At 47.6% G+C, this 27,182-nt stretch overlaps 1 protein-coding gene across 1 annotated transcript in view; it reads left to right on the top strand.

Moving 5' to 3' along the window:
• Nucleotides 1-27,182, top strand: part of csmd2 (CUB and Sushi multiple domains 2) — a 279,455-nt gene that overhangs the window by 100,467 nt on the left and 151,806 nt on the right. The window contains exons 11-25 of the mRNA XM_056582350.1: nucleotides 305-408; nucleotides 2,195-2,307; nucleotides 6,576-6,758; nucleotides 8,533-8,723; nucleotides 9,117-9,252; nucleotides 12,083-12,277; nucleotides 15,142-15,280; nucleotides 16,763-16,950; nucleotides 17,580-17,768; nucleotides 18,579-18,695; nucleotides 19,639-19,854; nucleotides 20,793-20,981; nucleotides 22,539-22,708; nucleotides 23,035-23,191; nucleotides 24,148-24,339. Coding sequence (XP_056438325.1) covers nucleotides 305-408; nucleotides 2,195-2,307; nucleotides 6,576-6,758; nucleotides 8,533-8,723; nucleotides 9,117-9,252; nucleotides 12,083-12,277; nucleotides 15,142-15,280; nucleotides 16,763-16,950; nucleotides 17,580-17,768; nucleotides 18,579-18,695; nucleotides 19,639-19,854; nucleotides 20,793-20,981; nucleotides 22,539-22,708; nucleotides 23,035-23,191; nucleotides 24,148-24,339 — 2,479 coding nt within the window. The remainder of the gene's footprint in view (nucleotides 1-304; nucleotides 409-2,194; nucleotides 2,308-6,575; nucleotides 6,759-8,532; nucleotides 8,724-9,116; nucleotides 9,253-12,082; nucleotides 12,278-15,141; nucleotides 15,281-16,762; nucleotides 16,951-17,579; nucleotides 17,769-18,578; nucleotides 18,696-19,638; nucleotides 19,855-20,792; nucleotides 20,982-22,538; nucleotides 22,709-23,034; nucleotides 23,192-24,147; nucleotides 24,340-27,182) is intronic.

The following is a 27,182-nucleotide window of genomic DNA, read 5'->3' as shown; positions in this document are numbered from 1 at the left end:
TTATTGTTGCATCTACAAAGAGGAAATTAACTGACACGACCTTAACACTGAGCATCCTGAGCTGCCTCTTGGGTAGCAACTGGAGCCGTGCCAGACTCACGTCCAAACTGTCAGCCAAGAAAGATTGATGGGAAGATAGAGGGCTGGGGGGGGGGGGGGGCAGCAGAGTAGAAAGACGACAAGGTAAGCGGCTTGGGAGGGAAAGGGTCTCCAGCCCATCTAACATGTTATCGGAAAAGTGCTTTAAAAGGGTCTGTCATTCCCGGTTGTCACATACTGGCTCCTCCCGGCGTTTGCTGTCCAGGTGATCAAGCTGACGTTTGAGGACTTTGACCTGGAGCGTGGCTACGACACCCTGACGGTGGGCGATGGAGATGTGGTGGGTGACCAGAAGACCGTCTTCCACGTGTAAGTTGTCCTCCTGCTGGTTCCATCTGTTTCTCAAAACCGACTGTGATTTCCCTATTTGTACTTCTTATCCTTACTCTACCCTATTTTAGTATCACTTCACTCTCTCTCTCTCTCTCTCTCTCTCTCTCTCTCTCTCTCTCTCTCTCTCTCTCTCTCTCTCTCTCTCTCTCTCTCTCTCTCTCTCTCTCTCTATTCGTTGCATAACCTTTCATTCCATTTCAACCCTCCCCTCGCTTGGCCTTTCAAACCTAAAACAACTGGAAATCATTTCAGTTTCCAAAATAATGTTCTCTTTAGGCAGCAGTACATAAAGGCAGAATTACTACCGATTAGCACTCAAAAAATTAAATGTAATCGTCAGCATGCACACCACATCAACACACTCATCAGGTTTTCTTTAGCAGATGCTCCATAACCTTTTGGGGTATATTGTTATGCATTAATTGCGCAGAGATTTAATGCCACAATGAAGTTTTATCAGTCCATTTAGTTCACATTAGGAGAGGTCTCCTTCGTAGCCCTGAGTTCCTAGATGTACAAAGACCTGCATGCAAGAAAAAAGAATGATCTCATGAAATGTTGCTAGGCCTACTATGTTGCATTTATGTATTTAAAATTTTATATAAATTGTACATTGTAAGCTATCTTGCTAACTAACCTTTATCTGGCTTGCAAACCTGTACCTGACTAGCTAACCTGTACAATAGCTAGCTGAAAAGTTTCTGGGGGGTCATCCCTATGTTCCCCGGGTCCTATGTTCCCCGGGTCCTATGTTCCCCGCTCGGGGAACATAGGACCCTTTTTTAAAAAGAAAGGTCCTATGTTCCCCGTTTTTCCCAAAAAGGGTCCTATGTTCCCGTGTAATCATACATACCGGGGAGCATAGGACCCTTTTTGGGAAAAGCGGGGAACATAGGACCCTTTTCTGGGAAAAGGGTCCTATGTAACCCGCAATCTATCAATCTTATATCAAATAATATCAAAATATTTAAACTTTGACGCAACGTTCGCGTGATGACAGCCAATCGGCGTTCAACAGCGTGGCCACTGAGTGACATGTGTAACGTAACAGCCAATCAGCTTTCAACCGGCCAACTCAGTGCACTGCAGTCCGGGGTGAACTGCAGCATTGAGGAGAAAGTGATTGTTGCCGTTTGCGACCCCCGGAGCTCTTTATATAATAGTATATAATATAATATAATTGTATAATAATATCACGGCCAAAAGCTCTGTGCGCCTCCGGATGGCCATAGCGTGGGGAGCTCTCGTAGGGATTGGGCTTCTCGGGGTTTGTTTACCGGCGTTTGAATAGACTGTGTCAGGTTCTCCGACGTCTCTCCCTCTTCCACAAAAGGTATAGACAAGCAATGGTAGTTATCTCGGCCGGAATTTGGCAGTAATGGTGGAAAAAGTAACAGACCGGGGAACATAGAACCCTTTTTTTGAAATAGGGTCCTATGTTCCCCAGTCTCATACAAAGAGGGGAACATAGGACCCGGGGAACATAGGACCCGGGGAACATAGGACCCGGGGAACATAGGACCCGGGGAACATAGGACCCGGGGAACATAGACACGCTCCCGTTTCTGGCTAGCTAAACTGTACCTGGCTAGCTAAGTTGTACCTGCCTAGCTAACCGATACCATAGCCTGCTGAATTATTTCTGACTAGCTAAACTGTACCTGGCCAGATAAATTGTTTCTGGCTGTCTTATCTATACCTGGCTAGCAAACCTGTATCTGGCTAGTTAACATGTACCTCTTTGCCGTGTTCCCTTGTTTAGACTTTCGGGGACATCTACTCCGGACTTGGTGGTCAGCACCAGCCACCAGATGTGGCTTAACTTCAAGACTGATGACACCAGTGGATCTCTGGGCTTCAAGGTGTCTTATGAAGGTAAGGGAGACGATTGGGCGTTGTGCCCTGGTTCAAAGCAAAGGTTGTCAATGTCTGCCTTATCAGGGATTAAGAAGAGTTAGTTTGCTCAAAACAAACTGAGTTGGCAGACTAGTTTAGATCATTTATTCATTGGGGTCAACGTCACTGACTGTATTACTCATACTAACACAGCGACCTCCAGTTGTAGCCCTCAGTGGTAATCCCAACACAAGGTTTTTCCTGAAGAGGTGTATTATTTACTGCAGGTACGCCCTTCTGTGTTAATTTACACAGGGCCTCATAGCTCTGCCCTGGCATCATTGGCAATGACAGCAGAGATTTCACCTCATTCCAATGTAAACTCCTAAGCCGCCCCAGCGCCATCACTCCTTTTATCCGCCACAATGCAGTAGAAGGGATAGAGATGGCGTGTCAATCTAGTCAGGGCACTTCTTTGTATTACCGAGTCGACAGATTGGTGACAGTAATAGCATCCTTTGTAGTCGATCCCTCAGAATCAACACTGCCACAGCTAACATGTGAATGTTGCTCTGTGTGTGTGTGTGTGTGTGTGTGTGTGTGTGTGTGTGTGTGTGTGTGTGTGTGTGTGTGTGTGTGTGTGTGTGTGTGTGTGTGTGTGTGTGTGTGTGTGTGTGTTATTAGCCGAGTACATTCGAGAAGGGCAAAAGAAGAGAAATGCGGCTTAAGATATACAGCTTTAGCCGTAGCCTCTTTGCGGTTTGTGTGTGTATGTGTGTCAGAGATTATAAAGAGGAACTGCCCGAATTCATTCTCTCTCTGTGGATCAGTCAGATGTGCTTGTGTCTGTGTGTGTGTTTGTGTGTGTGTCAGGATGAAGTGGGCCTGCCGGCGTTCTCTCTCTCTATAGATCAGTCTGCTTGCTGTCTCTCACAGAGAGCCCCTTTGCCCCTCCTAGACAGAGGCTAGACAGAGGTTGGGGTGGGGGGGAATCTATAACAACAGAGAAAGCTGAGCAGAGTGCTGAAGTGAACCGAGTGTAATTAAAGTGATGACTCGTACCTAACCTAGGGGGTGAAACGCCGCCTCTCACATTGGATCATCCCAAAAACGAATTAGCATCCTTAATGCAGTGTTTGCTAAGCCTGATCACAAAGTGTGATTGTCAACACGGTATGTGTGTGTGTGTGTGTGTGTGTGTGTGTGTGTGTGTGTGTGTGTGTGTGTGTGTGTGTGTGTGTGTGTGTGTGTGTGTGTGTGTGTGTGTGTGTGTGCACAAGTAGATGTGTGTGTTTGTGTTTGCTCTGTCTGGTCTTTTGATTGTATTGGTTGTGTTGTTACCTTTTTATCCTTGAAATTTCACTCTTGTTCAAGCATTCCACAGTGAGGGTAGCATACACACACAAGCACATTTCTTTATACCTGTGTGTGTGCACCCAAGGACATGGGACTCCCATATCCGGCAGCTTTTGACCTGGTGTTGGAGCTTAGCCAAGCCTGGGGAGACTGCGTTTCAGAACACCGATATGTGAATGTGAATACCGTTATAATGCATCGATGGCTTTTGAATGTCAGCTTGAATGGACGGGATGTGAAAAACCTAAACGGATATGCCATTAAGTCTGTTCCCTTGTTTATGAAGCTCTCAACCAGTGTGGCTTTTTGCCCGCTGTAGTTTTGCGTGCTTGTGGACACACTTTAATGCGCACAAAGACCATATGCATGCACACACACACCCATGCACACACACACTTAAGATATGAACTTTCATAACAGACAAAGGCAGAAATCAAATTAACACACACACACACACACACACACACACACACACACACACACACACACACACACACACACACACACACACACCCTCACACTTCAACATGTACATCAAAGAGCTCTTATTTTCTATTTATGTGTTTCCAGTCTCCCTTGTGTCCCCATGGTATGGACCTGTGGGGCTGTAAGAACACAACGCAGCACAACACAACTTTGGCTTGTTCTGCTGCTGCGTATACATCAGTAATCCAAGTCACGTCCAGAGAGATGCGTCTCACACACACACACACACACACACACACACACACACACACACACACACACACACACACACACACACACACACACACACACACACACCTACCTATACACACACTACACACTACTCCCACATGTATCCGTGTGTGCGTGTGTGCGTGTTTAAGGTCTTCTATTTGTTGGTTTAGTCCCCTGATGTGTGCTTCACCACTGAGACATTGCCCTGTTCCAGCATCCCTCTCTTGCTGCTGCTTAATCTTCATAGTGTATATGAAGAGCCCTAGCGGTCCTTGGGGCCCGCCTATAATTCCAAGTCATCTTTAATGATCAACATGTTCTTTGGTATATTTCATTCCCTTTAAAAAAAAAAGATGAAAAAGGGATTTAAACAAATACCCTTAAATAACGGTCGTCATTAAAGCAGCGTATGGATTTATGCGGCGATACCCCTGGGGCTGTTCTTAAAACCAGCTTAGTTTCCTGGACAGATGAGCTTATTTGCCAGCTGCTCCCCCGGCCCCGCCCTGGATGTCTCGACAGGCTGGCATCGCATTCAACCAGTGCAGCCTTGCACGCTCGGCATGCTGGGAGAAGAGGGATGAGCCAGCGGGAGGGAGTCATATAAATCCCAGGATAATGAAATTGGCGTGTCCATATTTAAGAGAGGGATGGGTAACGGGCACAGGGGTGTGGGTGTGTGTGTGGGTGTTGGTGTGCGGTTGTGTGCATGGGTGCGTCCGTGTGTGCGTGTGTGTTTGATCCTGTGTGTGTATCGTTTGTGGGTCTTTGCACATGTGTGTGTGTGTGTGTGTGTGTGTGTGTGTGTGTGTGTGTGTGTGTGTGTGTGTGTGTTTACCTGAGAGCCCATGTGTACGTGTGTGTCCCAGCGAGAGAGTGAAGCTGGTGTGCACTGACTGCACACACATGTACGTGTGTGTTTATGCTCGCGTTGCTGTGCGCATGTGCGACAGAAGTTTCTCCCGTCAGGCTCCCTACGGGGCAACTTTGAGTGTTAAACGTCCGTCAGCAGACGATGCAGCGATGCATTTCTATTCACACCAAGGTCAAGAAAGACAGTGAGGAACAGGCAGGGAAGCGACGAATACACAGAAAAAAAAAGAAGTGCTTTTCAGGCAAGGTAATTTCAGAGGAACGGTGATGTGATGTCGAAAGGCTTCGTTTGAAAATCGCTGTTCGGCTGTCACTCCTCGTTCCTGCGCCTCAGAATACGAATACATCCGCCCGCCTCATCTCAGAACATTACACAAATGCATTGTAAATGCCATCTCCTTTCTGTGTCTCTGTCCATGTCAAGGAGCCCTGGCGTGGCTCTGGTAAAACGTTAAGCACTTAAAAAGCAATGTGCGAAAAGGATAACGGGAGCCGAATAAAAAACAACAACAACAGAAAAGGCCTTGGCAGAGAGAAAACCGCCTGGAGGGCGGGCCTTGTTTCTACTTATCTGCCTCTTTAGAATACTTTTAACACTTTCTGCTGGCTACTCTGCTCCAAAGCTATTATCCTCCCCGTCGACACACACACGCATACAAACACACGCGTGAATGCTTTTACTTGCTCATTCTCGCCCATTCCAGTTCAAAGTAGCAAAATATCAGATTCAGCGTGTTAGCTTGTGTGCGCTACGTTGAATTATTGATAAGATGGCAATGGTTTAGCAAACATAACACACACTCGCGCACACACACACGCACGTCCTTTTTCCGGTCTTGCCGTGTATACGTCAAACAGACTGTATATGTATATGTGTGCTGTAAAGATGTAGGGTCAGTGGAAAGTCAGTGATATCAGTTACATCACTCACCTGCGTACACAGCTATACTCTGCAGGACCTCTGGCCTGTGCTAGCCCAACAGCCCTCTTGACTGTTGTGATGTATAATGCATCCATCACCCGGAGTGCATAGACAACATCGGGAGGCGAGGTAAACAAGGCCTGTTCCCTGCCAATGGATGCAAGGCTGGTTCGCGAGGGATGGTGTCGACGTGATGGATGGATTACACGCACGCACGCACACACACACACACACACACACACACACGCACAGGCACACACACACCTTTACACGAGTGCAAGAATGCTAGCGCAAGAAGGTCAGTCAGCTAGCACCTCTGTGTCCTGGCTTCATTTCCCCAGTCGGATGCAGCTTTTAAACACATTCATTTCAGTTGTCAATTGACTGGCTGGCTGTCTGTGGTTGGGCTGTCTTTTGAAAACGTGGCCTTCTTTTTGTTCCCGTTATTCCCATGCAGAGATCGACCAGGGCAGCTGCGGGGACCCCGGCACCCCCGCCTACGGCAAGCGGGAAGGGACAGGCTTTCGTCACGGGGACCGGCTGTACTTTGAGTGTCTGCCGGCGTTCGAACTGGTGGGAAAAAGGAACATCACCTGTCAGAAAAACAACCAGTGGTCGGCCAAGAAGCCCAGCTGCGTCTGTGAGTGAGACCGATTGGCTTCCCCGTTTCATCAATGGGAGCCACGCGCCACAACCGTTGCATTCTCTGCTTCTAAGTGTGTACGTGTGTGTGGAGATAGATGCGCGTCAGCGGAGGAGCGCTTCACGTGCGATGAATAGTCGGATCATGCGCACGCTTTTCCCGAGCAGCCCGCTTTCGGAACAATAGGACGCCTTATTAGCTCATTAGCGCCACGCTAGCCAAACAGGGGGCGGCGGAGAGTGAGAACTAGAGCTGAGCGGGCAGATAAGGCCGACCGTTGTATTATTTATAAGACGAACAAAGTATCCAAATGAGCGTGTGTACGGCGCCAGGAGCTGAGCGATGCGGGCGATGCAGCTGATACTTTAGCACAATGATCGGAACCATCTTTTATTTAGTTAACCTTTAGCTAAGCCACTTCAATGACTCACTATGGGAGTAACAAAATGACTGCATTGTTGGCCTGACAAAACAACATCCGACCACGCTCGATGAGTTAAAAACTTAATGTCTTATTTCATTTGCAATGCTTCATTGTCATATCATTTATTCATTTGTTGTCGCATGTTTTCTGTTCATATAGTCCTCATTAGGGCCCTGTGAAAGCGACCCACCATGCCTGACTGTTGTTTGTGATTTAAGCCGTTAAAAGAAAAAGTGACCAGCCCTGACTCACACCCCGGCAGTAAAACAAACTATTACAATACACACACACGCACCAGTGCATACCCCAGCAGCACCAACACCATCCAGTAGCCACACGTCCCAATCTTTTGTTTGCAGAAGCAATTGGGGGCGTGCACACACAAAAAGTAAAGAAAATAAAGAATTACTATAAAAAAAAGTACACGTTTGTGCCCGCCCACCCAACCCCCCCCGCTCCAGGCTACAGTTGCTGACTTCAGTCTTCCGCCGTATTTTCCCCCCAACTCCGTTTAGCCCCAGCAGGCCCGAGGTTGTGAGGAACCCCTCTGGTCAAAGAGAGAGGAAAGGCCCCGCTGGGCCTCTAGCCCCAGGCTACTGCTGGCCTCATTTACATGCTCTGCAGAACTCCTCACATCACTCTATGTCTCCTTGACACCCAGAGCTTTAATGTTCCTCCGTTCGACACTGATGTTGAGGCTTATATTTGTCTTCTGCACCCTTTTTTTATTATTATTCTTGTGCTTTTCTTTTACTTTTTATTATTTTCGCTTGTTACATTTGTATCTGCCAAGTGTTATCGGTTTGTGTCGGAGGTTTGATATAATATGACTTCATGTCAATAATGAATGGATGACCTGCTTTCATTATTGATTGAGTTGTATTGATCTGTTTGGGTTATGCATTGATTGTGTGAATGATTGTTCTGTGGATCAATACGTTCATCGGTTGATCTTCATCCTGATATACTAAACATATACGTCATGTTTTCAAAGTGTTCTTCTGTTTTTAGAATAATACACCACGGACCAATTCAACTTATGAGCCATACATAAATAAATAAAAAGAGTTAGATAAAAAAAGCTATCTATAAAAATAAACCGTGAAACTGAGTTTCCCTCCGTTCAGCACATTTCAGTGATTTCAGTACTTCAGCAACAGATAATGAGATTTGCCAATGTTTCGCACACCTCAAACCTCTTTTAGTGCCACTTTTCATGTTCCCTCTCTCTTACTCTTACTCCCACTCCCCCCCCCCCCCCAATCCCCCCCCTTCCCAACTCTGCCTCCCTCCCCATCCTCTATATGTCTGTTCGGCTGCGTGCGCCAACCCCCCCCCCCCCTGCAGTCTCATGTTTCTTCAACTTTACCACGCCGTCGGGGGTGCTGCTGTCGCCCAACTACCCCCAGGAGTACGGCAACAACATGCACTGCGTGTGGCTGATCATTGCCAAGCCTGAGAGCCGCATCAACCTGGCCTTCAACGACCTCAGCATGGAGAAGCAGTTCGACTTCCTCTCCATCAAAGATGGCGGAAAGGTAGTGCTTCCGAGGGGCTTATCTATCGGCTCACTGCGGTCTGTCACTCAGGCTGACTGTTTTGCTCTAATAGCCCCGCCCTCCTCACCCCTTGTGTAATTATATCAAGCTGGCCCACAGGTCTATCCTGCGTGTATCCCCTGCCTGCCATTTTGTTGCCCTCTATGCTGTCCGTCTGTATTAGCTTCCTACCTGCCTGTATAGATCCCTCTCTTTCACCCGTCTGTCAATCCCTCACCTTGCCTCTTGCATGTATCAACTCGATTAGTATCTCTCCCCCAGCCATTGCAAAGCTGCCCTTTTTTTATTCCCAATATCCCATCAATCATTCACCATGAGTCATTCAACACCTTACTCGGGTATATGTCCCTCACCTATTTTCTCTTCCCCAAGGCCGAGTCTCCGATCCTGGGTACCTTCTCCGGCGACGTCCTTCCCCCGCCCATCACCACCAGCGCCCACGTGGCCCGGCTAGAGTTCCTGACCGACCACACCTACACGGACCGGGGCTTCAACATCACGTTCACAAGTATGTGTGCCACGCCCTGGGACGCTGAAATGGCGATGCCCCTTTCTTATATTCCAAAGAACGAAAAGTCAAGTCTGGTTTATATGCAAAGCAGCTGCATCAAAGTAAAAAGGTATCAAAGGGTTTAACAAGGACGGGGCGGGTCTTCTGGGACGGCATTGATGTGATCCCTCCTTTCTTGGAGGAAGGAGGGATCGGTTCTTTGTCAGGGCGGCTTTGGTTTCAGTGTGTATTGTGTGGTGTATGTGTGGAGTGTGTGTGTTGATTGTACTAGTGTGTGTATGTGACGTTGAGCTTTGTCTGTCTGAATAGTGTGTATTGTTGTGGATGTGTCTGTGTGTATTGGACAGGGTGTGTTGTGTTCTGTGTGTGTGTGTGTGTGTGTGTGTGTGTAAGTGTGTGTGTGTGTGTGTTCAAAAGTGTGCCAAGTCCGATGTGTTTGTGTAAGTAATGGACCTCATGAATCATCAGTCGTACCTACCTGCCTGTCTTCCCTGCAAGCCAGCACACACACACAACCTCTCACACACACACACACACACACACACACACACACACACACAAGTGTTTCCGCCCAACTGCCAACGGTGGCGACGAGCGCACAACCATGAAGAAATGACAAAAGCTTCCTGTCTACTGTTTGTGTAAAAGGGTTTGACGTCTAAATAACCGGGGTGGAAAAAAACTCACAAACAAAGACCGCTAAATCCCTGGCTGACAAGAGACACCGTGCCACCGCTCATTATATTCTATTCTGGATCTTTCCGTCCAAGTTCTGAGGGATTTTAAAGGGGTTTTTGTGCAATCAGTGTGGTGCAAGCCGACCGTGCGTTTCACGCCTGTGCTGCGAGGTTCTCTGTTACGGCGGGATGAAGGCGTGCGAGCGTTGCATACATCCTGATACATAACGATGCAACACTCGTCTTTCTTCCCGTCCAGGAGGAAATAACTTTCCCTAACGTAATGTGACTCCTGCCAAGTCCCCAACATTTATTTGTATAGGTCTCAGATTGATGGTTTACTCTCAATAGGGTTTTTTCCTCACACCACTTCATTGTACACAAGATATTCATATCTGCTTTATTATAGCCACACAGTTTCTAGGTCAAAGTTATTTCAGCAACAAATGTCAACTATTTATTCTTTATACTTTTTGATCTAGTATATATCAAGTCATGTATATAGGCTCCTCTCAGGTGTTTCCTGAACAACACAGCAATGTGGTGAAGACACGATGTCGATAAGGCATTCATTTGCAGACCACGCGCTAATTTATGAATAAATGAATAAGGGAGGGTGACGCGATGACTCTAGGGGGTTGGTGTGGGGGGGTGCGTGGGGCCGAAACAGCCACCGGCAGTTAATTGAAGTCGACAGGCGGTTTCAGACACAACAATGTCATCTCACCATGGAGCCGTTGTTTGGCAGCATGTACGGGCGTGCGTGACAGTGTCCGTTAACATGTGCGTGCGCACGCAAGTGTGTGTGTGTGAGTGTGTGTTTGTGTGTTGATATGGGTTCCGGGAGTGGGGGCGGACGTGTTCCATCATTCATGTTAATTGAGGACACGTCAAACCGCATTGAGGGGACTTTGGGCACGTTAATAAATAAGATGATGGTGATGGATGAGGTGGCGCCGAACACTCTGTTGGGCTCCAGCGGATACAGAGGCGAGGGGATTCATCAATAAGCCCCCCCCACACACACACACACACACACACACACACACACTCACACTCACACACATTCACACAGGGGATCTATGTGTTCACATGCCATGATCAAGGTGCTATGTGTGGGTGTAAGTGGAATGGTCAGAGCCTCTGCGGTAGAAAAGTTTCATCCACACACTTGGATAGTTTGGCACTTAATCAGTGCATCATTCCCGATGTGTCATCTGGCATCTGCTTATTTACATATTCATTTATATATTCCGTCACTTCTAACAAAATTAAAACCGCGGGATAAGTCAACTCGCTGTTCTATAAACCTCTCACTATGGCCAACAGTTGGTTATTTGGTGGTGGGGAGAGAAATTTGGATTATCATTATTTCAAAATCACCATAGCAACTGTGCGCTGGCTGCGGAAAATGGGTGAGCTGAAGTAATGAATCATTAGACGAATGCCTGGTAATTTGTTACGTTTTGGACCCGAGAACATACCGATCCTCTCTGTTCCCTCCTGTTTCCAACTCTCCAATACTATGCTCTGTTCCCCCTTTCTCTTTTTTGTTCTCCTCTTATCCCTTTCTCCTCTTTTCACTTCTACTCTCTTCATCAATCATAAAACATAAATCTCCCCCTATCCTCCCCTCCTCACGTCTCCTCTTCTCCTTTCCTCATTATTCTGTCTCCTTTTCTCTTTTTCCCTTCTCATCAGGAACCTTCTCCCCTCCTCTCTTCCCTTGTCTCCCCCCTCCTCCTCCCCACAACTACCCAACCACAACCACCCATCCACAACCACCCAATAACAAACTTGAAACAAAATCAACCACGGCGGCATGTGGCTCAGGGGGTAGAGCAGGTTGGCTGGTAACCAGAAGGTTGCTAGTACGATCTCCGGCTCCTCCTAGCTAGATTGTCGAGGTGTCCCTGAGCAAGACACCTTCCCCTAACTGCTCCCGACAAGCTGGCTGTAGCCTTGCATGGTTACATGCAAGGCTACACCGCCCTTGATGTGGGAATGTGTCTATTAATGGGTGAATGTTAGGCAATATTGCTAAGTGCTTTGAGTGGCCACTGGTTAGAAAAGCGCTACATAAAATTCAGTCCATTTACCATTTTACAATTCACATCTCTTTAACACCCGTCCTCCCTCTTTGTTCAAAGCGTTCCGCCACAACGAGTGTCCGGACCCGGGCGTCCCCGTGAACGGCAAGCGCTTCGGGGAGAACCTGCAGCTGGGCAGCTCCATCTCCTTCCTGTGCGAGGAGGGCTTCGTCAAGACCCACGGCTCCCAGACCGTCTCCTGCATCCTGAAGGACGGCAACGTGGTGTGGGACAACGCCGTGCCCCGCTGTGAAGGTACAGGCTGAGCCTCCGGGCCGACCCTGCCCTGTTAGTGTTAGCATAGTGCGTCATTTGATGCTTGATGATGCCTTGTTGGTGAGCGATTCACAGTCTGAATGGAGATGCAGGTCATGAGGAATGCAGCAATATGGGGTTAGGCGATAGCCTGGTGAGAACCTCTGGATTTTGAAGTTTGTGTGTGTTCCGCAGTTAATGTCAGTCTGTCTGTCGGACTTGGCTGGGTCGAAATGGATTTCCATATATCGGCGCGACCTTACGTTCTTCAAAAAAAAGATTCGCTCTGGCTCTCTTTGCGCTGAATCCGGTTGGAAGGAAAGCAAAAACATATTCTCCTCTGAGAAAAGCCTTAGGCATCAAGGCGTTGATCAAGGATGCCTTCAGGTAGGTTGTGGACATGGGGATCAGACCTGATGCCTTTTTGGCTGTGAGCGGAACACCCAAAACAGTCGACTGCCCTGCCTCCCAAGGCAAGTCGAGCCAAAATAACATGGAAAATTGGCTGAGCCTGAATTAAATAGAACACGGGCAATTCCCAAATCGCATAGGACACAAGTGTAGAGCCAAAATCACGTAGAGGATTAGTAGAGCCAAAATCACGCGGAAAATGTGCAATGCCCAAATCTCACATGTGTACTGCCAATACTGCACGCCAGCCACATACACTACCACCCATTTACGATTCTGCAGCCGCTCTCCCTTGACTTCAACAAACATACAGTGAAGGCATTTGACCCCTACTGCAGTGCCGCTGCAGTTCTCCGTTACCTTGAGGACCGGACCATTTTTTAAGGGCAGCAATCGTTGAGCCCGCGAATCAAAGGCACTTAGGAGAAAAGTTGCGCAGCAGTCGGCAGGCAGGCTAGCTTTTTGTTCCGTTAAAGTGCTTCAATCAGAAAACATGCTGAGTTCACAAGCGGGATGCTGCCTCATCCATCTACCTGGCTCTTACCCGCTCTGCGCAAATTCAATAAACCCTCTTCCTGAACTGCCGAGAAGAACAATATAGCCGGGGCGAAGGCGGGGGGCGCGGGAGGGGGTTGGGTGGAGGGGAGGAAACATCGGTGTTAGCGAGACGGGAAGGGGGTGGCGCTCCCTTATCCAGGCGCTAGCATGAAGTCCCTAGAGGATCCCTTGACTCCGTGCCATTCATTTTCGAAAAAACTGAAGGGTGGGAGGGGTCGGGGCTAGTAAATGGGCGTTATTAAAACACATGTTGTGCTACTCCGGTGAACCCTCTGCCTCTGTCACTCCTCTGTCACTCCACTCACAGCCCCCTTGTGTGGCGCGTGCGTGCGTGGTGCGTGATACCATGCTAGCTTTTTGTTTTGTTTTGGACCATCCATCATGCCCTGGAGATTTCCGCGTGCTAGGGCTTTATGGATGGCCTTCGCTACGCTGAGTCGGCTGATTAAATCATCGCGCTTTGAAAGTAAGGAGAGTGGCGAGAGGCAGTGACGGCGGCGGCAGTGTCACTGAGCCATGGCCCCCGTTCCCGGTGTTAGTTCCACGGATAGTCAGTTAAAGGGAGCCGGGAATACAGCAGCGGGACGTACAGGTATATGGGGCGGACGAATGGATGAAGACAAAGAGAAGAAGAGGAAAAGAAAGAAGAGAATAGGGAATTGAGTTGGAAATGTGAAGAATTTATTTGTCTAAGGGCTAAAGCAGGGTCGTCTTTACGACTCTGGGTCTGCAGTCAATAAAAATGACGTGCCGTGTTCTTAGTTGGTTCCAAAATAATGGGTACAAGGTTGTAGGGAAGTTAGCTTAGACTTTTATGTATATATTTTTTGGTATTTGAATTTTTTAGTACAATTTTGTTGTAGTAACTGAAAAAATAATTAAACAGAAAAAAGAAAGGGAGAAAAGAGAAGAAAACGGACGCTAAGCATTGTGTGCGTGGTTAGTGTGATTGTGCGTGTTGTTGGGGTTAACTTCCAGATGACTATCGTCTTTTTAAGGGGCTATTTTGCTGCTGATCAAGGCTCTCGCTGGCCTCCTCTGGTGAGCATTTCTTTGGCGAATAGTTTGATGCCAGATAAAACACTTGATGAAACACTTTAAGAAGCACTTGACTCAGTGAGCTTGGACTTGGAAATGATTTAGAACACGGACACAAACACACACACACACACGCACACTAACATGCACCACGTCTGTTTGTGTCCTCATGGACACTCGGACACACACAAAAACATACACGCATACAAAGATACCTATGTATGTGCACTGGTACAAAACACACACGTACACACACACACACACACACACACACACACACACACACACGCGCACATGCAACCATACACTCATGCAGGGAGCACTTGCATATTCCTTCCTGAGACAGTTAACCTTGAAGTCATCCGTCACCAATTTACATTAGCTGCCTCCCCCCCCACCCCCATCCGGCCCCCCCTGCTGTCAGGGAACAAGCGGAGCTACACTGATTCCCACATAACACCCGGAACGGACATGCATAATTCAATCTTCACATGTTCTTACTCCTATTCCCTCTTCTCTTTTTTCCTCTTCTTCTTTCTTCCATTTGTCCGTCACATAATTGATCATGAGCGTTCCCCCAAACTATCTATCTCTCTCCGTTGTTCCCCCCTCCTCTCCTCCCCTCACCTCTCTCTCTCTCTCTCCTTTAAATCTATCGCTCTCCTTATCGCTCTCTCTTTCCCAATTACTTATCATCCCTGCTCCCCTCTCCCTCCCTCCCTCCCTCCCTCCCTCCCTCCCTCCCTCCCTCCCTCCCTCTGATTCCCCTTTCCGTCCTCTCGTTGTACACTCCATCTTCTCACCTCACTCTCTCCCCCTCTCCCCCCTCTCTCCCCCTCTCCCCCCTCTCTCCCCAGCTCCGTGTGGTGGGGATTTGAAGGCGCCCAGTGGGATCATCCTGTCCCCTGGATGGCCTGAGCTTTACAAGGAGGCCCTTAACTGTGAGTGGATCATCGAGGCCCCTCCTGGCTACCCAATCAAGATCATCTTTGACAAGTGAGTCTCCCACTTGCGAACACACATACACACACACACAGAAGCAAATGCAACCACACAAAAACACATGGAAAGGAACAAAATGCACAAGTGCTTGTACACATGCATACATGCTCACGCCTACACACACACGCAAATGCACACACACACGTGCACACACACATGCATACACACAAGACACAGGCATAGACACATGCAGGCATGCACAGGCACACACACACACACACACACACACACACACACACACACACACACACACACACACACACACACACACACACACACACACACAAACACCTTATCTTATATCATGACACCTTTAACAGCCCTTTAGGAGTCACATTGTTTCAGGAACGAGTCAAATCCCTTGTTGCCTCTTTTATTTATATTCTTATATATTTCTTTATATGTCATGTTTCCCTCTCGGCCCTCTCTTTTTGCCCTTTTTTATTCTCTTTGTTCCCTAATGCAGCAGATCAGCACATCTTCATGTACAAAATATACTCCCAAGGGTTGAATAACCTCCCGGTTTATGTATCGAGTTGTGATCTTAATTATTGGATTGAATAATTGTATTGCCCCCTCCCCCAACCCCCTCCTTCCCTCCTTTCACAAACACACACAAATACACACAAGCACACACACACAGTGTCGCCATGGTTGATCTGTTATCCCAACAAGCTCTGACGACCAAAGGTGCTCACAAACACCAAAATAACGCATACACATATAAACGTGTCGTTCGTGTGACTTTCAGCTCTCCACATGAGCGAGAGAGTTAAATCTGGATCAAACACATGCATGTTAACATTTGACCGTAGCACCATTCGTGTGGCCGTCTCATTACTGTCAGGGATAGATGGCTTGCCGGGGCCAGATGAAAAAACAAAATAAGTGCTGGCCGCTCTTTGATTCGCCCGGAACATCAATAAAGCCTGGCGCCGCAGCCTACGTTTAGACGACCTGAAGCCGCTGCTGCCGCTCTGCAGACAGACGTATTATCCACCGCTTTGATGATGAAATGGGACAAGGACACTGAGAATACAGCACATATGCACACACATAGAGAGAGAGACACACAAAGACACACGCATACACATACACACACACACACATAGAGACAAACATACACACACATACCAAATACACGTACACACAAACACAGACACAGAAACAGACACACACGCACGCGAAAAAGACAAAAGGACACTCTTCAGAAGCCCGGGGCACTCATCGTGAATTCAAATGGAGACTCAGCCAGCTAGATCAAGACACATGCACACACATGTACACATGCATGCACACGCAAACACATGCACCCGCACACGCACAGACAATGCAATCGGATCAATCTATTGCAACCTATTTGCAAGGGTAGTGTCACAACCAAATGGCAACTTGGCCATTGCGCCCAAAGCATCACGGCTTTTGATCTCTACCATCCTCTCTATTATCTCTCTCTCCCCTCTTCCCCTCCCCAAGGTTCCGCACAGAGGTGAACTACGACGTGCTGGAGGTGCGTGACGGACGCTTCCCGTCCTCGCCGCTCATCGGCAGCTACCAGGGCACCCAGGTTCCCCAGTTCCTCATCAGCACCTCCAACTACATCTTCATGCTCTTCTCCACCGACAAGAGCCACTCTGACATCGGCTTCCGCATCCGCTACGAGAGTATGTTTGTTTCCGAGGTGTTTGAGTTTTGGGTTTGGCCTTTAATTTAAGACAGGATGTTTGAGAGATGAAGGTATTTTGTCAAGAGAGCCCTGTAAACATTTCCCCAAACAGACATTTTCGACAAACAAATGCTCAAACAACAAACAATTATAAATAATCAAATGCATGAATACATGATCAGTTATTTCTAGAGCCCTTCACATACCTGCGGCATATACCGTGAACCCTCCATAGCTTCTGTCAGCTTGTTTACCTTTTGAAGAGATTCAATAATTCACAGTCAAGGCAGCCAATTCCACATACAAGGAGAGAGCTTTCAAGAGGCTTTCTATTGGTGTGTTGCTATTAAGGTACTTTGTTTTGGACCAGATGGCTATTTCTGCAACCCTTTTAGCATGCCATGACCTGGGGGGTATGAAATGTGACCTAGGAATAGCGGTTAGGTCTTAAGAAAATGTGAAGCTTGAAACTTGATCCAAAATGCTTTTAGCCTTTAAGTGAAATGTGCTTTTGTGTGTGTGCGCGCGTGTTGGTGCGCATGTGTGTGTGTTTGCGTGCGGGCGGTTGAAAAGTTCCCTTTTCGGGGTTATCGGGTGAAACTCATGGCTGCTGTCTTCCCTCCCCAGCACTCCAACTACAGTCAGATCACTGCGTGGATCCCGGTATCCCGGTCAACGGACAGCGCCATGGCAACGACTTTTATGTGGGAGCCCTGGTGACGTTCAACTGTGACGCTGGGTACACGCTGAGCGACTCTGAGCCTCTCGAGTGTGAGCCCAACTTCCAGTGGAGCCGTCCCCTGCCTACCTGCGATGGTACGCTCCACCGTGTTTAACAGTGTCTACAGCAGCACCACAACAACACAGGGTCCAGGGAGACAGAGTCTAGAGCGATGGGAGGCTGAGCTCAAAGGGAATGTTTGAGGTGTTGCACGGTGATGGATTAGTAGAAGCCTCTCTTGACTTTACTTCATTGGATTGCAATAAACTCGGTGGAATCCTGTAATCAAAAGGGGTAACCCCCCACAAGAATGGCAAATAGACCATTCCCTTATTGGGCTGAAAGGAGCCTTTGGTTCATATGGTTGTAAATCATTTATAAGTGAGGCACCGATCACACCATTTTGCTGTTCTCCTGCTTTAGTCCACTATAAATGCTTTTATATTGAAGAACGTTATTGATTGCCCCACCTTCTCCTTAATGATATTGACGGTGCGATCTAGGCATTTACTTTTACACTCTTTTGAAAGGCACTACTGATAAAAATGCCTTTCACACAATTGTAAATGAATGGAAAAGTTTTAGGGCAGGCAGCATTTGGAAGAAGAGTTGTAAAGTATGTATTTTCCAGATAGTTGTACAAGTCTTGGCTTGTACTAACATATTTCTTCCCTCTTCTTTTGTCTCTCCATCTCCTTCTCCCACTTTTTGTGATGGCATTGGTATTATTTTTCTCATTTTATAACAATCTGATATGCTTTCTCTGCCGTCCACCTACCCGTGCTCCTGTTGCTCCTCTTCCTCCTCCTCCTCCTCCTCCTCCTCCTCCTCCTCTTCCTCCGCCTTCTCCACCTCTTCCTCCTCCTCCTCCTCCTCCTCCTCCTCCTCCTCCTTCTCCAACACAGCGCTGTGCGGAGGCTATATCCAGGGAAACACCGGTACCATTCTGTCACCTGGCTTCCCCGACTTCTACCCACACAACCTCAACTGCACTTGGATGATCGAGTCGTCTCACGGCAAAGGTCAGCGATCCCAGAAGGCCCCCCCCGACCGGCCCCCTTCGTCCCATAACCCTCCGCCACAGTTTTGAATTACACGCACCAAAGTAGACATTTGGTTATTGTTAAAGTTCAGTTTCCTCCTTTAAGTGGTTTAGTTTATGCGCCGTGAACGCCGCATCCCGTCGAAAAAGACCAAATGGCCTAGAGGCCCCGGGGCCCCGCAGGATGACTCACGCCGTCGCGTTGTTCCGCTTGTCTTGAGATGAGCGCCCACAGAAGGATAAGAGACAGATTTGTATTTATTTATTTATTCCACTCTCGTTACCTTCTCGTGTTCATATCCCAAGCTGGCAGTAACTATCTCTGCTATGAATAGGATGAGTCATTTCTTCAAACAGCTTTTAGTTTTTGTTTATTAGAAACTTTGAACAACTTTGATCAGCTCCGTGACAGGGCTAGGTGCATCAATAATCCATGTTTTCCCTGAGGTACAATTTACATGAAACCAAGCAACACGCCACCACCACAACAACAACAATTGAACCACCCTATCAATTCAATTCAATTCAATTGTATTTGTGTAGCCCTTAATCACCATTACAGTCTCAAAGGGCTTAACAGTGCAAATATTTACACCCCCGTGTCCCAACCCCCCAAGAGGCGAGAAAAAACTCCCTTAATCAGCAAGGAAGAAATCACGAGGAGGAACGCAGAGTGGGGGATCCCTCCTTCCAGGAATGCTCAGGAATGCAATGCGTTCCATAATTGACATGCATATACACATATATACAGGCAAAACATTTTACATTGATGATGGGGTGCTGGCTGGTTAACCATAAGGAGAATCCAGGCGTCTAGTCGCAGTCACCGCAACATGCTAAAACAGACAGTTGAATGAATTAGAGGGGAAAAGTGCAATAACCGATCTGTGTCCTTACCACCGACTCCCCCGTCTGGTCCGCAGGTGTGCAGTTCACCTTCCACACCTTCCACCTGGAGAGCCCCCACGACCACCTGCTGGTGACGGAGAACAGCAGCTTCTCCCAGCCCCTGTGGAGGCTGACGGGCTCCACCCTGCCCCCCACCCTGAGCGCGGGGCTCTTCGGGAACTACACCGCCCAGATCCGCTTCCTCTCCGACTTCTCCGTCTCCTACGAGGGCTTCAACATCACCTTCTCCGGTAAAAGGGCGGTGGTGGGGTGGGGGTTCGGAGACAGGGCGTACGGGGTGGCTCTGACGACTGCTTCCGCCGCAGGAAGTGGGGATCACACCGCTGTTGTTGTCGTTATGAATGGTGGATTACGATGGTCGTTCTGACTACATCATTACCGATTGTGACTTTGGGTAAAGGTTGAGGTTAGAGGTCAGGGGGTTAAGTCGCCATAGGTAGACCGTGGATCATGGGGGTTTGATCCCACAACCTTTCTACCGGGAGGAAAACAAGGAGATCATATGGAGTTCATTCTGTGCTGAAAAGTGACAGCGTCCCAATCTAGGGCTGTGGGGGATCCTGCATGGTTTAGTTCTAGCTGAGCAGCTTTAAGTGTTTTGTTGTTTTTTCCTTAAAGGCGTTCTATCTAATTATGTACTTCATTAACCCGTATAAAACCTACCTAACCATTCCTCCGACGTTGTGCTAAGGATATACCATCACAACCAGACCCCCTTCGTTTTTATCGGGACTATTATCAAGTTAATGGTGAGAAACCCTCAACGAATAAACAACTGCAGAGACGCTGTTCCCTAACTTTTTTCCGATATACGTGGTCCATTTTGTATGTTCAAGGTGAACGCACTCAAGGCCCTTGGCAGAGCGATGTCAGGGTGTTCTTCATGCAATATATTATAATAATATTGTAATATAGTAAATATTAATTATTTTATTCATTCACTAACCAACTTATCCTTTGTACTTATTGCACCGTGGGTCAGAGACAAACACAATTTCGATTTCTATATTTGTCTTGCGCATATTTGGTAATTGACAACAGAGCTGGTTTTGACTTTGACTTTGATACTGTTATATATTTAAGGAATTAGTTTGGGTCTTTTTTTAGTAACACCCTGTGCTGTGAATCATTGAAATGACTCAAGCGACCAACGTCCCCCTGTCCCCAGAGTACGACTTGGAGCCCTGTGAGGACCCGGGCATCCCCACCTACAGCACCCGCAAGGGGCTGCAGTACGGGGTGGGAGACATCCTCATCTTCTCCTGCTTCCCGGGGTACCGCCTGGAGGGTCCGCCCCGGGTGGTGTGTCTAGGGGGGAGACGGCGGGTGTGGAGCTCCCCTCTGCCAAGGTGTGTGGGTAGGTGGTCACATGCTTTCTTATTTATATACCTAAATATACACACACACACCCATACCCATTTCCCAACACATCACCCACCTCCCCCCGCCAGACATGATGCCTGATGTAGTCCATGCATTCACACACACACACACACACACACACACACACACACACACACACACACACACACACACACACACACACACACACACACACACACACACACAGGCCATTTTTGTTGATACCATGGTTCTTCAGGAAGGTGGAGGCTACCTTAACACAGGCTGTGTGTTACAACACTATTTCTTTACATCCTCCTTCCTATTGCTTGTTCACCATTCCCTCGAGGACACAAGCAGAGCAGAGGAAAGGGGGACATGGGCAGGTGACAGCCGAGTTTTTTAAATGTCCTAACATGTGACGTAGGCTGTCGACGACCTGGGCCAATCACCACTTCCAGTCTAAGATTTAGGATGCAAGGAAGAGGGGAATCGTTGGCTTAAAAAATATGGAAAACGTCCTCTAGATACAGCCCATTCTTATAAAGCCCTGGTTCAAAATGGTTTATTACACTTTTTGAGAAATTACCGGTGCTCAAAGTTATCGAATGGTTTGTACGTTTATTGGGTAATTTGTAAACTTGAAAGTCTCATGGAGCCAAGTCATTAAGATGTGTTAAGCATCATTATTTATTTATTCTGATGAGGCACCTTTGTTAGTGGTTTATATTGTGCGTTGCTGCTTTGCTCCCACTGTCAATGTGTGAAGTTGGCGGTTGCCAGGTATTGCAGAATTAGTTCCATGTAGGGCAAGTGATTCCCTGATGAGGGCAAGCGTAAAAACAAACTAACCAGCAAAAATAATGTTTAGAAACGATAAGTTAGTTGCAGTCTGCTTTTCTTTCTTTTTTTGTACATTGAATCTGATCCCCAAAGATCAAATTGCCCAAAATAATTGCTCATTATAAATATCATATTCAGATTACAGTTAATATAAGCTACTTTGCACTTTCGGAGTAACCGACTTTAAAACCTTATCTGCAATAACTCCATTTCATGGTTCCCTCACTAACCCCTTCATGTTGATATGACTATTTCAATTTGTGATTTGAGTTTCAAGCATATGGTGATAAATATGTCCTCTGCTCTCTCAAACTACTCCTCTACTGGGACCCTTTCTTCCTCCCTCTCTCTCTGTCTCATTCTTTCACACTATCTCCCTCACTCATTGTCTCTCTCTATCTGTCTCTGTCACTCTCTCTCCCTATCTGTCATCAATCTGAGCCATTGTTCCGCCACTGTCTCTCTCTCTCTCTCTCTCTCTCTCTCTCTCTCTCTCTCTCTCTCTCTCTCTCTCTCTCTCTCTCTCTCTCTCTCTCTCTCCCCCCCAATATCAATCTGATCTGTGGTTCCATCACTGTCTGTCTTTCTGTCCGTCTCCCGGTCTCAATCTGTCTATCTCCCGTTGTTTTCTCTGTCATTCTATATTGCGCTCTGTATCATCATTCTGATCCACCGTTCCCTCTCTTTCTTTCTCTCCTTATCTCCCTTTCTCTCTCTCTCTCTCCTCCAGCCGAGTGCGGATCCTCAGTGACTGGCACGCAGGGGGTTCTGCTCTCGCCCAACTACCCCGGTTACTATGGAAACAGCCACGAGTGCATCTACTCCATCAAGACGCAGGCTGGCAAAGGAATCCAGCTCAGAGCGAGAGATTTCAGACTGGAGGAGGATGATATGCTTAAAGTGAGAAGGAGTACACCCCCCAACACACGCACACGCACACACACACACACACACACACACACACACAAGCCCACATGTGGGACTGTTTCTATGTGTTTGCATGTGTGTGTGTGTTGTAAATCTGTGACTTTGTCTGTGAACAGTTGCTGTTTGGTTGCGTCAATGTTTATACAGTGCGTGTCTGAGTGACTTAATTCATTGCATGTGTGTGTGTCTTTGTGTGTGTATGTCCGACATGGGGTGTGCATGTGTTTGGGTATGTGTATCTGTGTGGTCCCTCGCTGACTGTTTAAGCTAATTATTACCCCCCCCACACACTCCCACAGGTGTTTGATGGGAACAGTAACCAGGCCCGTATGCTGGGGTTGTTCACTGGGAGCGAGCTGTTGGACACCACCCTTAACTCCACCTCAAGCTCCATGTGGCTGGAGTTCATCAGCAACTCAGACAACACCAGCAAGGGCTTTGAGCTCCACTACACCAGTGAGTGTAGACCTACACACACACACACACACACACACACACACACACACACACACACACACACACACACACACACATGCCCTCCTGCACGTAAGAACACATGCAACCATGCGTCCACACACACATGCACTCGTGCATGCACACACATGCACTCATACCTGTAAAAACTAATTTATACACAAACACAAACCCACATACATGCACACAAACACGTACAAATGCATTCACATACCGTACATGCACGCATATATATGCACACATGTGCTGGCACGGATGCGCACGCGGATTCTCACACGCACGCATGCACGCACAAACACGCGAACAAACACAAGCTGATGTACACACATCCATGCAAACACACACACACACACACATACCCACATACACACTCACACATATACCCACACCTACGCACTCGCACAAAGTCTGGCCACTGGGCAGATGCTCGTTTACAGGTTAAATTAATTAGCACTAAACACGGAAAGGTTCCATTAATGTGTGTGCCCATGGGTGGCCAGTAAAATAATGAGTAACTTTAAAAGGAATTGACAGATGAGAAGGCTATGCATAACATTAGGCTACAGGCACAATGTTTTCCATGAAACAACACACACATAGCACACGTGAGCATTCTGATGCTATTGTTGCTGTCCTTTCCTCCTTCCCTCCTTCATGTTGTTCCTCAACCTTTCTTTCTATCCTTTTTCCTTCCATACTTCCTTCCTTGTTGTATTTCCTAAATCCTCCAATCATATCTTCCTTCATTCTACGTCTCTTTCTATACTTCCTTGGATTTTCCCCTTCACTCTCACCTCTCCCCATGACCTCATCTTGACTAATACCTCCATCCTCCTCCTCCACTCAACCACCCCCACCTCTCTCCATCCCCACCAACCCAAACACCGTCACCCCCTGCATTCCCTCCCACCCACCCACCCACCCACCCACCCACCAAGGCTTTAAGCTGGAGAGGTGCGAGGATCCCGGCGTGCCCCAGTTCGGCTACAAGAGGGAGGACAAGGGCCAATTTGCGGGCAGCAACGTATCCTACAGCTGCGACCCGGGCTACACCCTCAAGGGGCCCGAGGTGCTCACCTGCCTGAGAGGGGAGAGGCGGGCCTGGAACAGCCCTCTGCCGCTGTGTGTCGGTGAGTCCGTTACAGCCCTTCTTGTTGCGTCTTTCTATGTTGTGCCTTTGTTCTGTCAGTATTTCGCCTTTTTGTGTGTTTTTTATCAATTTACTTTGTATTGGCGTCATTATTTCCGTTCCTGATAATCATTGTGGCAAACAAAGATGGAGGATATGATCGTCCACATGCCTTTTTCAGCTTACCTTGAGTTATGTTGATGCATGCATTTGCTGTATAATTAGCATTACTCAGAATCCTCAACACGGACTCAGAATTACCGTGTGACCTAGTTTATTATTTGGTTCCTACTCCAACAAAGTTGAAAAGAAATTCTATACCATAAAAAGTAATATATTCTGGGTCATCCGGTAGGAGTACAGCTTGCGGGGAGGGTGTTTTATTCATTTATTTTTTCTCGCTTTCTAAACAACAATGATTTATTTTAGTCTCCATCCAGGATTGTCATTTGTATTCATATATTCATATGTGAGTGTCTTATCACGAGGCCTCAAGTTCTCTCCATAGTCTCTACTTTTGTACTTTTACAAAATGCCTCAAAGAAGTTTGGATGTGTTCCAAAACTCAAGTAAGGTGCACATGAAAGGGGAAGCCTTCGATACACCGGGACCTCCAGATCTCTACTTGAAGCGGGATGAAACACATGCCCCAGATGGGCAACTTGTTCTCTCATGGCTGAACCTTCGCCATGATCTCTATCCTGATGTTTTCCTGCGGGCGGAAATAGCTTTCACTCATCATCCAAAGGGGTTGCCTGGTCGATTGCTCCCGCGAGTGTCTTGCTGCCCTTGGGCCAGTCGCTAAACGCTTTGCTTGCTGAAACGGCTGCTAAAAAGAAATCAAACGGGTGGAGAGGGATAGATCGAGGAGGCAAGCGGAGGCAAGATAAATTAATTTGTCGGTACAGTCAAGAAAATACATTTACATATGTAATATTGAAATGGGAAGGGTGAGAAGCGCAGCCAACCGTGAGGATCTTGGATAAGAGCCGCTGCTCGTCTGCTTTGAAAGGAGTCAGTCGAGATTGTTCATCAGGTAAGGATGCCCACTGGGCGCCTCCCAAGAGGTGTTCCAGGTACGAGCAGAGGGGAGGAGACCCCGGGGGAAGACCCAGGACTAGGTGGAGAGATTATATCTCAACACTGGCCTTGGAACGCCTCGGGATCCCCCGTCAGAGTTGGTCAATGTAGCCCGGGAATGGGGGCCCCTGCTGGAGCTGCTGCCCCCGTGACCTGACCTCGGACAAGCGGTTTGAAGATGAGGATGATGATAGTGAAATGTTGCTCTGCGCTCCCGATTCAGAATTATTACATTGCCTCAAATGCAGCCACCATTTTGAGGATACGCAAATCATCTCTAGGCACCCCAAAAATCATCTTACAACCCCCACTTTCAGAATAACTGGTTTAGTCCATGGATAAATAACTATATAATGAAAAATAACGTCAGCCCATAAACCCATTCAACCAGACCTTTTCCTTTTTTGACTGTGAAAACCCAATCGAGAGGAGCCAACCATTTGTTCTCACTGAGCTTATATTCCTGGATGAAAGCCCTGCAGTCCAACAGAATAAGGTAGATGGATGAGGGACCCGAAACATTTAGTACAAGTGGATTTCACGTGAGTGAGAGAGCCAGAGAGCAAAGAGGGTCAGAATTCCACCCCCTAACCCCCCTTCCCAAACCACCTCCACAACACACACACCTCCTCAGTGGAAGCAGCGATCGCTGGAAATAGGAAGAGGGGGAGAGGATATATTTAAGCTCAGCCGTGCGTGGAGTACCGGTGGAGTTCATCGGCTATATTTTGGATTCTTGTTTAGGACAGAGATGAATACGTCGACGGTAAATGCGAATATCTCTTCATATTTGATATGTTATCCTTTTTAAATAAACAGAGAGATAAAGATAATGACGTGAGAAGGAACAGAGCATGATATCACAAGATGTCCAGGGAAGCTTTTGTATAATTTATTTTCGGGAAATGAAAGGATTTAATCATCATCATCATCATCACCACCTTCCCAGTCACAGTCACAGTTCATCGTCATCATATCCGTCTTCATCCTTAACAGGCTGCAGGGTCCTCAAAGCCTCTGACTGACCCTGGTGGAAGAAGAACGGCTTTGTTCTGTCTCCAGGATGGTCTCGAGAACGTTCACAACAATCATTTCACATGTCAGAGCACTCACATGTCAGGGGTGGGCAGCTCAGAGGCCGGGGGATGATGACGCTTCGGCCCGGGTGGTTCTCTGAAGGCAGCGCATTAGTTTAAGTGGAACCAGAAGAAAAATCTGGGTGTTGGTCTAACATCAAACCATTTGATGCTCTCCACAGCCTGTGTGTGCGCATGTGACTGTGTGTGTGTGTGTTTATCAGTCTGTTTGTGTTTGTGTTTGTGTCTGTGTGTGCGTCTATGTGTGTTGGTGTGTGTGTGAGTGTGTTGGTGCGTGTCTGTGTGTCTGTATGTGTGTTGGTGTATGTGTGAGTGTGTGTGTGTGTGTGTGTGTGTGTGTCCATACAGTGCAGTCCTGGAGATACGACAGTACTCGTTTCACAGCTCAACAAGCAGTGAATCCTCTAATGCCTCAGAGGGGCGCCACACCAAACATGAGCACAGGAACTGGCACCATCAGTTGCACAAATCGCCAGTGGGGGCCACGCTGGCGCCGGACACACATACACACGCTCAGATGCATGAAAAAAAACCACACATACAGACATGTACTCACTGCCTTCCCTTCACTCTCTCTTTCGCTCTCTCTCTCTTCCTCTCTCTTGCCCTCTCTCGCTCTCTCTTGCATACAAACACACAAACTCACACACACACATGCACTCACTGC

This window comes from Gadus chalcogrammus, chromosome 22, assembly GCF_026213295.1.
Source record: "Gadus chalcogrammus isolate NIFS_2021 chromosome 22, NIFS_Gcha_1.0, whole genome shotgun sequence".
In the NCBI taxonomy this organism is placed as follows: Eukaryota; Metazoa; Chordata; class Actinopteri; order Gadiformes; family Gadidae; genus Gadus; species Gadus chalcogrammus.
The sequence above is the reverse complement of the archived record's forward strand: the minus strand, read 5'-3'. Positions and strand labels throughout refer to the sequence as shown.